General features: G+C 39.3%; 1 protein-coding gene across 1 annotated transcript in view; it reads right to left on the reverse strand.

Moving 5' to 3' along the window:
* fat2 (FAT atypical cadherin 2) overlaps positions 1 to 12,462 on the reverse strand; it is a 128,071-nt gene that overhangs the window by 59,074 nt on the left and 56,535 nt on the right. The window contains exons 13-15 of the mRNA XM_028590185.1: positions 8,332 to 8,531; positions 5,636 to 5,789; positions 3,853 to 4,086 (exon numbers count right to left, since the gene is read on the reverse strand). Coding sequence (XP_028445986.1) covers positions 3,853 to 4,086; positions 5,636 to 5,789; positions 8,332 to 8,531 — 588 coding nt within the window. The remainder of the gene's footprint in view (positions 1 to 3,852; positions 4,087 to 5,635; positions 5,790 to 8,331; positions 8,532 to 12,462) is intronic.

The following is a 12,462-nucleotide window of genomic DNA, read 5'->3' on the forward strand; positions in this document are numbered from 1 at the left end:
CAGCGAATCCTTAAGCTTAAATGTATTTGTGAATGGCTCCCATAGTGGCTACTTTTAGTTTTTAGTAAAGTTAATCATCAATATTGTGTAAGTTAAATTATTTTTTACATGAATAGGCTGATTTGTCTTTGCTCATAATTTTGAGCAAAGACAAATTTGTATTCATGTTAATGTATATATACATACTATTTTTTTTTACTTTCAAATGTCATTAATCTGGCGGCCCCCCTGCAGATTGTGCTATGGTTAAAGACCGACATTTCAAATCTAGAGTGGTTTTACAGTTGAATGCAATTGATATTTTCTCTCTTTCCTAACATTTCCTGGAGCTCTCTCTGAAATATCCATTGAAGGATACACCAGTTTCATTATGAATGAATCCAGGAAGGATGGTAGTGATATACATGCATCGTATTACAGATCTATCGGTAAATTTCTCCATATCAAATTCAAATCGACTTTATCCAACTGCAGTTTGTGTCTTTTTTGTTGTAGTGTTTTTGTTACATTTTGGCAAATAAAATATCCATGAAAAAAACAACCAAAAGTTCATTAGTCATTGTTGTCTGTGAGAACGTTTTCTGTGTAGAGAAAGAGGACAAGCTGCTGCACATCTGAAGGAGTGGCTGACCTGTTCTGTCTGCTCCTGTTTCCCTAGCCTGCTCTGTTTGTGTGTACGTGTCTGTATGTGTGTGTGTCTTTGTGTCTGTGTGTGTGTGACTGTCTACCTGTCTGAATTTGTCTATTTCTGTGCATACGGTATTAGTATAGTATTAGTATGCGGTATTAGAGCAGAATATTTATGTTTGTGAGTGTCTTTGCATTTAATAGATCCGTGTGTGTGTGTGTGTGTGTGTGTGTGTGTGTGTGTGTGTGTGTGTGTGTGTGTGTGTGTGTGTCGAACACCACACCAGTGCTACAGCTGGTTTCAGATGAGGAGACTGTCTGTTCTACAGCTGGTTTCAGATGAGGAGACTTTACTTTACTATTATCTGACCACTTACCACCTGTGGCAACACATGAATAAAATATTCAAACACAGCAATGGACATTTGCTGGAAACTTCAACCAGAAGACACTGGTTACAATTTGTTCAGTGCTAAAACGCTGACGTGATTTAAAAAGCAGGGAGATTAAATTGTGCGCTGAAAGAAACAAACAGAATGACACGTTTGTGTGAGTGAGATTAAAAGAAGGAGGCTATTCATCACAGGAAAGAGGAAAAAAAGGAGAAAAAACTGAGAAAATGGTGTCAAAGTAACACAAAGGAAACAAGGCAGAGACAGAGATAACTGAACAAGCAAAGTGTTCCTTTATGTGTTGAGAAGATTTCCCTACTTAAGCTGAATAAAATCTTTAGAAAAGCCTCTTGGATCAGTTGGAAAATGCATTGTCACAAAGCTGAAAACAGGGCTGTTTTTCTGGCACCGTAGAAGTTTTCAATTCAATTGTATATACTATAGTATCAAATCATAACAAGAGTTATCTCAATACACTTTACAGAAAGAGTATGTCTAGACCACACTCTCTAATTTACAAAGACCGAGAAAGTTTTAAAATGGTTTTAGAGAGGCATTTAGAGATGCATGGTTCTCACAGGACAGTGACGGTACAAACATGATCTTATAGAATATGATGCATTGCTTTAGATTACATTACCCAACAGTATATAAAGGAGTGGGTTAAAGAGATGAGCTTGTGAGCAGAAGGTTGTTCAATCATGGATGTATAATAAGATCTGAATACAGCGTTCGATGCCGAGCCCCGATCATTCCTATGAGAGTTGCTCAGTGGCACATAAAGCCATCATGGAGCCAAAAATTACACGGATGATCGGCGCTGCGTCTGCATTATGGGGACCATAGAGCAGGCGCACTAGAGACCTCTACTGGCCAAGCCGGCTACTTCCGGTTTAGTGCTGCGCTAATGATTTCGCGGAGGTTGTGACGGTTAAAAAAATGTCTCCACTGATTTAAAGGTGTCTCATTCGCCATGTAAGTCTATGGAAAAAAGTATTTTTGGCCACGCAATTTCACTGTTTTGGCCACTATGTTCAATTTGTTTTAAAGCCTGGCGCACCTCCTGGGGGCCTGGTTCAATCCCTAGACCGGCAGGACAAATCTGGGGGGAGAAAATAAAAAAAATGCAGCGCTTGCCTCTCCCTCATTACCACCATCAAGGTGCCCTTGAGCAAGATCCCTACAATTAGTACTTTAACTTTAAGTACTTCAACTATATTTTGCATTACAGGTTTTAAAAGCAGGACTTTTACTTGTAGTAAAAGATGTTCACAGTGTGGAATTGGTACTTTAACTTAGGTAAAGGATCTGAATATAGCTTTCCCTGCTGGGTATAATGATATCATATAATATCATGTTCACCATGTTAGCTTATTTGACCATACTAACATTTGCTAATTAGCTCCAGATGATGATGGCGCTAGATGAAAAGTCAGAGGATCACCAAACAGAAGCTATTACATTTAAAAATGTATGTGACCTAATGTGTAAAGCAAGACACTAATTAAAATTAAAATCCCGGAGCAGCAAATAATTACCAGCACAGCTGGATGACTCGGTGGAGAGGTATAAGGGGGGCATTTTCATAAAGCAAAAACTCTGTTGGGAATGGCTTAGTCTTTAATTATGTTCAGGATTAGTATACACTGTACGCACACAAAGGCGAGCCTGTGTATTAGGCTTTAGTAGAGTTAAGGATCGCTGACACCAGATTTTATGGGTTGTCACGACATGTTCTGACCTGAGAGAAACATGATAAAGCTTTCTATGGTCTTATTGTCGTTGCACGTGCGTGTTCACAGCACACAAAATGACATTTTAAAACCTACTAGGCAGCCAGCAACTCTCTTTTACTCATTTTGGGCATGCCACGGATGAGATAATTTTGGGTAGGATCTTCGAGACATGTTCATACAATGTGCAATAAGGCCATGGACCCAGAACCACAGGTGGCAAAATTTTGTGTGGCTCGAAGAGATCTGGGTCTCTCTCAGTCCCAGACTCACACTCTGGCATTTATATCATTGCTAGCTAGAAGCCTCATTCTGTGTAACTAAAGTCTCACATACCAGACCTTCCTCCACAGCGCTGCGGAGGAGACTCTGGCTAGTCCACACAGAATTCTGGGATGGGAGAAAAACGGGCTCTTGTTTATTGCCTTTTCTTTAAACCAATCACAATCGTCTTGGGCGGCGCTAGGCGCCGGACGGAGCCCCGGTGCCTCTGCAAAATAGCCTCAGGAAGGAACTTGTTTCGGTGGAACGTGTACGTTCAAAAGTTGTTTTAGTCGTGCAACAGAAAACTCAGATTTGACAGATAGTCTAGCTAGCTGTCTGGATTTACCCTGCAGAGATCTGAGGAGCAGTTAACCATAGTCCTCACAAATCCACCGGAGGTTAGAACACCAACACAAAGAAAGAGGAAGGGGACGGACATCCAGCTGAAAAGAAGGACATCCGGTGGAATGTTCGGCGGCACCTGAGCAATCCCGGAAGTGGAAAGTGGCTCACTTGAAACTGGAAATGCTCAGGTGTACCTCGAAGTGATTGTAATCAATTCCATAAAGTATGGCAACCATTCCTGGACTATTATAACAATGTCTATACTTTACACAATGTCACTTGATCCCTATCCATGCCTATTGTAATATGGATATCTAACACTGCCTTTATTTATTTTTATTTTTTTTTTTATCCATAGTATCATTGTTAATATAAGCACGACATTGTTTGTGTTTACTTGATTGATTTGAAGAAACCAATAAAATAATTGAATAATAATAATAATAATAATAACAATAATAATAATAATAATAATAATAATAAAAACGTACCAGTGTCTGGGTCCTTGGCGTACACGACAGCGACGGGAGTTCGTACGGTCGTGTTGTCGAACACGGTGACCTCGTAGTGGCTGCTGGAGAACAGAGGCGGGTTGTCGTTCATGTCCTGGACCGTCAGCCGGATGTCTGCCTGACACGAGCGCCCGCCGCCGTCCGTCGCCTTGGCCACCACGGTGTGCTCGACCTCCTTCTCCCGGTCCAGCACAGCCAGAGTGAACAGTTCCCCTGGGGACAGATGGACACAACACTGAAGCCCTAATGACATTCAACAATAAGCTTGTCGTCTTGTTTGTAATGTTTCCTGTGGTAATAAACACAATATTAAATAAATCATATTTAAAAAAAAAAAAAGTCTTATTATTCCTTTAACACACTCCTTACTTCCACAAGCTCCCTGATTTAACTTTTTTTTCCCCCCCATTAAGTTTGGCAATAAGAAAGAATCAGCAACCAACTACAAGCAGCCCAGTGAGGCCCATTACACACCAGAAACCACATTATTGGATGGGTGAAACATAGGGGGGATAGCTTTGATTTTCCAGAAAGCAGGCCAAAAGGATAGCGACCGATTACACCCAGCTTACTGCTTCTTCAGAAAGCTCCGAACTGGCCCCAGGTTCGGCTCCATCAATGCAAGGCAAGGCAAGGCAAGGCAGCTTTATTTAGTAAGCACATTTCAGCAATAAGGCAATTCAAAGTGCTTTACATAAAACCTTAAAGAGCAGTTTAAATCAATTAAAGAGAATACAAAAACAGTTCAAATAGAACAAGCCATCTGGACAGTTTTTTAGTTAAGGCCATCACTCTCCTCAACCCATCCACCGACTGCCCACAACACACACACACACACACACACACACACACACACACACACACACACACACACACACTACGTATGGGCCAGTAAAAAGTCCTACTATTGGCGGTGCAATAGGTGCAAATGTAGCATTTCAATGAAACTGGTAAACTACAGCCTTGTGGTGCATTTGAAGTTATTGTAAATGTCCTTTTCCCATCTGGTGGTTGTTTTTGTCGTTCAACAGCAATTTACTAGTGAAATAAGTTATTGTTATTGTTATAGATTATTATCAAATCATTTAATTTTGACTATATGGCCTTAGCAATAAACAAGCCCTTCTTTAATGTCACCAACTGTTGTTTAGTACCCTTCTTTTTTCTTTTCTTTTTTTACTTTCTTAAAAAGTATTGGTTCAGGCACCGTTAATTATGTATGCGATTCATTTCGATTAATTAATCACAGAGTATGTAACTAATTCGATTACAGTATTTAATCGATTGACAGCCCTAATATATATAAGACATAAAAGCATTAAATGGAAATACTCATCTAAAGTACAAGTGCTTTGAAATTTTACTTAGTATTACATGTTTCAAGTCATGAAAAAAAAATTAAAACGTTGACCTGTTGCTGGCCCTAAACGGCAACTTTCCATTTAGGGCCAGCAACAGGTCAACATTATCGGCCTCATTCTTTACGATATTTCGTAGTGTTGGATTGCAGCATTGCAGCATCTACAACCTCTCTGTTGGCTAAACACCGTGTGATATCTTACAGCCAATCAGGTGTTTTTGAAGACAAGAGAGAAAGATGGCATGCCAGAAATTCTGTGTGATAGATGCCAGTGCTCCTGACAAAAAAACAAACAAGCAATAGCAACGTTTTTGGCTCTTATCGGCACAAAGCCAGTTTGAGTGCCGATGGCATCCCCGACTCAAACACTTGTGTTTTGACCCCAAACAGACGCCATCGTACCTGTCCTGTGGTCGAGGTGGAACATATCTGCGTTGGGACCGTGGAGGGTGTAGGAGATCTGTCCATTAGCACCCACGTCTGGGTCTGAAGCCGAGACCTTCAGCACAAACGTGCTGGAAGGCGAGTTTTCCATCACCGCCTCCGTGTACACCAGCTGCAACAGGAGGATAATAACAATAATCAGGCGTCCATTTGCATAGTACTTATCTCAGTCAAGCTACTGAGTGCTGCATAAATAAAATTACATGGCTACTGGAGCTCCAGCTAAGTTAAATTTGAAGCAATTGAGCGCAGGAAACTGAACCCCAAAACGCTCCTGATACGCAGAGGTAATTTTTCTAAGTTGCTTTGGGAAAAAACGTCAGTCAAATTAAATTTTTTTTTTTTTATTCATGGAAAAGGCACGTGATTGTGAAAAAGTGAAAAAAAAATGAGAAAGGTAAGTAGGGCTGTGCCGAATACTTGCTGCTTTAAAAGCTTCCCTCATAACGTTGGCATTCAAGTTCTTTTTATGGATTACATATCTTGAACCAGGCTACACTAGTATTATTAGTATTATGCTATTTGTAGAATGACATTCCAGTTGTGGCTGTGTACGAAGGATTGTTTCTGACTTGTGTGATCCAAACCTTTCCAATAACTCCAGAGGCTTTTGTTGCTGTCGTAGCATCATATTGCTGTAAGCTTCAGATTATTATTTCGTCATTATTTGAAGCCCTGATTGGATTACCCTGCTGCCGACATGTATTTATGATTTATATTCATTAAAGAAAGTCGATTTCATGAAAAAAGACTAACTCATTACATAATTGTTTTCAAATTAATGGTTTTATTTGAGGAATTTCTTTTTTTAGGGGGGACGTCATTTAAAATATGACAGGTATTCAAAGCTTCATTTGTGAGCGTCAATTAAAGCTTTGAATAAAAAAAAAAAGGGTTACACTTTACTTGAAGGTATCTACATAAGAGTGACATGACACTGTCATGAACGTGTCATAAACATTATAAACAAGTCATAAACGTTTGACATAACGCTTCTGTCAGTAAGTGTCATTCGGTTTGTGTCATGGTAAGTTATGGTTATGATTATGGTTAGGGTTAGGATTAGAGTTCATGTGTCATGACTGTGTCATGACAGTGTCATGTCACTCTTATGTAGATACATAAGAAAGTGTTACCAATAAACCTAAAAGTGAGACATATCTGAAATAAATGAAATACAATTTTTTTTGCCTAATAATGTAAATATTTCTGTTTTTTATAGTTTTGGACGGTTTTGCAGTCTAATATATTTTTTGTATATATACTTTCCAAATACTTTTTTACTATATAATCTGATAAAATTCTAAATATCCATTCAAAATAGCCACAATTACATTTCAAGGTAACAGAACTCACAAATGTTTACATGTCATTTTTTTGCAATGTAAGTTGTTACTACATCACATGTTGATCCATTTTTAACCAAGTGTTATTACTCGACCAGGTCCAAAAAAGGTGTACAACAGTTTTGGTGGCATTTGAAAAAAGTAGCTTTTTTTTTTTTTAAGATAAATTTTTCTGGCTTTTTGCGCATTTATTTGATGGGATAGCTGAGCAGAAAAGGGGGGAGAGAGAGGAGGAAGAGATGTAGCAAAGGGCTGCGGATTGTACTTGAACCCGGGCCACTGCAGTAAGGACTGAGCCTTTGTATATGGGGAGCATTCTCAACCAGGTGAGCTACCAGGGCACCAAAAGGCTGCTGTGCTGTTTTGACATGCACAGCTCATATGGCTGGTTAGGAAAAAAAGCAATCTCTGTTTATACCTCACAGAATCCATACAGTGCTACATTAGTGATTTGGTGTGCAGAGACATTCCTTTCAGAATTGATATTGACATGTTTTTGGTTGTGTGTTGGTGCTGCAGAATAGAATATGAATGCATTAACCCTCCTGTTGTCCTTCGTGTCAAATTTGACCCATTTTCAAAAAGCTTCTATATCAGAAATTTGGGTTTTCTTTCAACCAAAAAAAAAAAAAATTACTTGGATGGTTCCATCCAACGCTCTTCACAAGTAAAATAGAAGATCAGTTCACTACTTTCATTGAATTTATTTTTATTTTTTTTAAATTTTAAAGGTAGAACGATAAAAGAACGTTGAAAAATGTGAGTACATGAGGAGGATTATAGTTAGGAAGGAATTATTTTCTAATTACAACCTAACAAATGATTTCAAGACAGTTATTACAATACAGATCCTGCACTAAAACTCTTAAACTAATACGATTCTTTATTAGTGAAGGTTTAAGGAGGCACTGCGGGGGTGGGCAGGGGGCATTGTCACTTGTAAATACAAAAGTCTTAATATACTGAGAAACATTATTGGTACTGTTAAAGGAATGTCTGCTAACTGTTACTAAGCATCTCCCAGGTGGGAGTGTGTCTGACAAGCCTGAGATGAGAAGAGACATGTACAGACAGACTATTAACCCAAATTTCTGATGTGGAAAAGTTTTGAAAATGGGTCAAATTTGACCCGAGGAAAACAGGAGGGTTAAAAAAAAAAAAAAAAAGAAGCTCCCCAGAAAAAGAGAACTACAGATGCTCAAGCCCCCTTTGTTGTCTATGTGTGCATGTGCCTGTAGATGAGGACAGTGTGAATTTGATGAATATTATGTAAATGAAAAGGGTGAAGTACTTCATGTCCTTCCTCACCTGATCACACAGTGGACTGTTGTCGTTGATGTCCAGCACGTGGACCTCCACGATCACCGGAGCCTCAGACTTCCCATCAGTGGCCGTGACTTTGAGTGTGTACCGGTCTTTGATCTCTCTGTCCAGAGCTTCCTTCGCAATCAAACCCCACTCGCCTTCGTCCTCCTGGATGATGGCGAACTGGCCCATAGGGTCCCCATCTGCATGTGGGATGAAGAATGGAGTTACTAGAACGATAGTTTCTCCTAAAGGGCTGTGAAATGAATCACATTTTGATCGCGATTTTTTTATTCCGATTTTCAGCTCCTAACGATCACAAAATTTTTTCACAGTTAGTGGGATAAAATGACACATTAGCGGGCTGTAGCTACCATCCCAACGCATGATACTGAGGTCATGTCTTGTGTATTTTGTCTGTGGATCAGGAGCCTCTTTTACACAGAGATTCTGCAATACTGCCTAAAGAAGAAGATCTGCCATTACACCGGCTTTGCTTTGGTTACAATGAACCAAATAACGGTGGCATAAAGCTGCCTCAGTGTGATTTAACGTGCTCATATTATGCTTATTTTCAAGTTCATAATTGTATTTAGAGGTTATATCAGAATAGGTTTACATGGTTTAATTTTCAAAAAACACCATATTTTTGTTGTACTGCACATTGCTGCAGCTCCTCTTTTCACCCTGTGTGTTGAGCTCTCTGTGTTAGCTACAGAGTGAGGCATCGCACTTCTGTTCCATCTTTGTTGGGAGTCGCACATGCACAGTACCTAGGTAAGGACTACTAGCCAGTCAGAAGCAGAGTATGAGGGCGTGCCATGCTAGCAGCTAGGCGAGCATTATAACGTGTGTTACAAAGTGACCACGTTTGTCTCTGAAGTAAAGGCTGGACCACAATAGAGCTGTTTGGAGCAGTTTGTGAACAGTGTTTTCTGTTGGAGATGGTAAGTCCCTTTGGGGGGGACTTTGGGCTTTTTCACTTTGTAAACCTATAACGTGCACAAAAAGGATATATAACACAATAAAGGAAAGGGGAAAAGCCAAAAAGCACAATATGAGCACTTTAAGATAGGTTCGAGATTTAAAGGTCCCATGGCATGAAAATTTCACTTTAAGAGTTTTTTTTTTAACATTAATATGCGTTCCCCCAGCCTGTCTATGGTCCCCCAGTGGCTAGAAATGGTGATAGGTGCAAACCGAGCCCTGGGTATCCTGCTCTGTCTTTGAGAAAATGAAAGCTCAGATGGGCTGATCTGGAATCTTCTTCTTATGAGGTCATAAGGGGAAAGGTTACCTCCCCTTTCTCTGCTTTGCCCGCCCAGAGAATTTGGCCCACCCATGAGAGAGAGAGAGACATCATGGCTTTCAAATGAGCAAACTGGCAGTTGGTCAAGGCCACACCCCCACCCTCCACCTTGCCCTCCCTCTCTCCTCCTCAATAGCTACAGGAGCAGAAATGGTACATCCTAAGGAAAGGTCATTGTGGGACTGGCTCTAGTGGCTGTAATTCTGCACCAAGGCTGAATTTCGGGAAAGAGACTTCAGACGCAGTATTAGGGGACCACTAAGGTCTATATAAAAGAGACTTCAGATACAGTATTAGGGGACCACTAAGGCCTATATAAAAAATACTTCAGATACAGTATTAGGGGACCACTAAGGTCTATATAAAAGAGACTTCAGATACAGTATTAGGGGACCACTAAGGTCTATATAACAGAGACTTCAGATACAGTATTAGGGGACCACTAAGGTCTATATAAAAGAGACTTCAGATACAGTATTAGGGGACCACTAAGGTCTATATAAAAGAGACTTCAGATACAGTATTAGGGGACCACTAAGGTCTATATAAAAGAGACTTCAGATACAGTATTAGGGGATCACTAAGGTCTATTTAAAAGATACTTCAGATACAGTATTAGGGGACCACTAAGGTCTATATAAGAGAGACTTCAGATACAGTATTAGGGGACCACTAAGGTCTATATAAAAGATACTTCAGATACAGTATTAGGGGACCACTAAGGTCTATATAAGAGACTTCAGATACAGTATTAGGGGACCACTAAGGTCTATATAAAAGAGACTTCAGATACAGTATTAGGGGACCACTAAGGTCTATATAAAAGAGACTTCAGATACAGTATTAGGGGACAACTAAGGTCTATATAAAATAGACTTCAGATACAGTATTAGGGGACCACTAAGGTCTATATAAAAGAGACTTCAGATACAGTATTAGGGGACCACTAAGGTCTATATAAAAGAGACTTCAGATACAGTATCAGGGGACAACTAAGGTCTATATAAAATAGACTTCAGATACAGTATTAGGGGACCACTAAGGCCTATATAAAAGAGACTTCAGATACAGTATTAGGGGACAACTAAGGTCTATATAAAAGAGACTTCAGATACAGTATTAGGGGACCACTAAGGTCTATATAAAAGAGACTTCAGATACAGTATTAAGGGATCACTAATGTCTATGTAAAAGCATCCAAAGAGCACCATGTCATGGGACCTTTAAGGTTCTTTATCTGTCCTGTGCACAACAAAAACAGAAGTAATCATTGGCCACATATGGTCATACCCACCACCACGCAGACATATGATGGAGCGAGCGATTGCCTTCGCCGTTGTTTATGCCGTCCATAGTGGACTTTTTTGGATTGCCTGACGTGTTTTCGCCTTTCCTGTGCGCGTGAATTTCATTACCCACACACCTAGGCTAGCGTTTGATGCATGCCGTGTGTGTGTGTGTGTGTGTGTGTGTATAGTTCCGCCGTTCTAACTGATGAGGCTGTGACAGTAATATTTGCATAATTCTAGCACTGATATTGCTTTTCACTAAGTTTTTTATTGGTTGTCCTGTTTGCTGTCAGCTTTTGCTTCCATTATTTTATCTCTCTATAGTTCTATCACCCTCTGAGTAATATGGCGTTTTTTAAAATTCAGTTTTCTTATAACAAAAGCTTTGAGATTAAGTACAGCTGCCATGTTTTTCCTGATGAATAATTCAATAATTTCTGTTTTCTTGTTAGATGTTTTTTTTTATCTCAGTTTCTGTGTCAACATTAGGACTGACTCACCTGGGTACTTTGCATTTTATGGTTTCTTCTCTTTCTTAACTGCTCTTTAATGTTTTATGTAAAGCACTGTGAATTGCCCTGTTGCTGAAATGTGCTATACAAATAAAGCTGCCTTGCCTTGCCTTGCAAACTTTGAGATGAAAACGTTTTTTCACAGTTCACAGGCAGGTGAATATGGCCATCGGTCTGCATGTTACAGCAGAACGCAGTCAACCACCTGTCTGCCAGGCTGATGGAGCTGCTGTAGAAGCTTTCTAATGCTTCAACCTCAAGAAGGAAACCATTTTAATTTGTTACAGCTGTCAAAAGTTGCCACACAGGTCTGAAGTGCTGAACTGAGACGCTGGTGTTCTTTGGCAGTGACAAAATACTAATTGAGTGCTACTCTACATAAACAACCTGCAGCACCATGAGTGATGGGTGTATCCCGGAAAAAAATCAACGCATGTAGGGACATGTATAAGTAATTGTGATGTCTGATTGATAATTGACACTTTTCTTTGTTCAGTGTGGTAAACTGCTGCTGTAACATTGAAATGATCTATCAATCTATCTGTCTGTCTAATCATTATCTTACTCTTCGCATCATTTAGATCACCAAAATGAAAATAAGAAATAGAAAAGTTTGAAAATCTGCATGGTTATAACAGATCATCAGGACAATTGTTCCAACAAATATAGTATAATATTAACATGCATCAAATTTTGATGCTTCTTCATACAGTTCAAACAGGTCAAAGAAATTTTTTTTTTTCAAATGTTGGTATTATTTAGACTCATTGTTCTCAAATGTGCATTTTTGCTGTTTGGAGACATTTTTGAAACAACATTCAGATCATCATGTAGTGAGAGAAAATCCTGAATGTGAACGTAATTGAAAAGTTAAAAGAATGAATGAAATGTAAAAAGAAAAAAAGAAAAAAAAAACTTAGAGTTTTTTGGACTGGTTAGTCAAATGTAGTATTGTGTGACAGGTCCAGATCTCAGTGTTTCTAAAATCCAGGCTGATGAAAAAGCACTAAAAATCAAAGTAATG

Source organism: Perca flavescens, chromosome 10, assembly GCF_004354835.1.
Source record: "Perca flavescens isolate YP-PL-M2 chromosome 10, PFLA_1.0, whole genome shotgun sequence".
NCBI classification, from domain to species: Eukaryota; Metazoa; Chordata; class Actinopteri; order Perciformes; family Percidae; genus Perca; species Perca flavescens.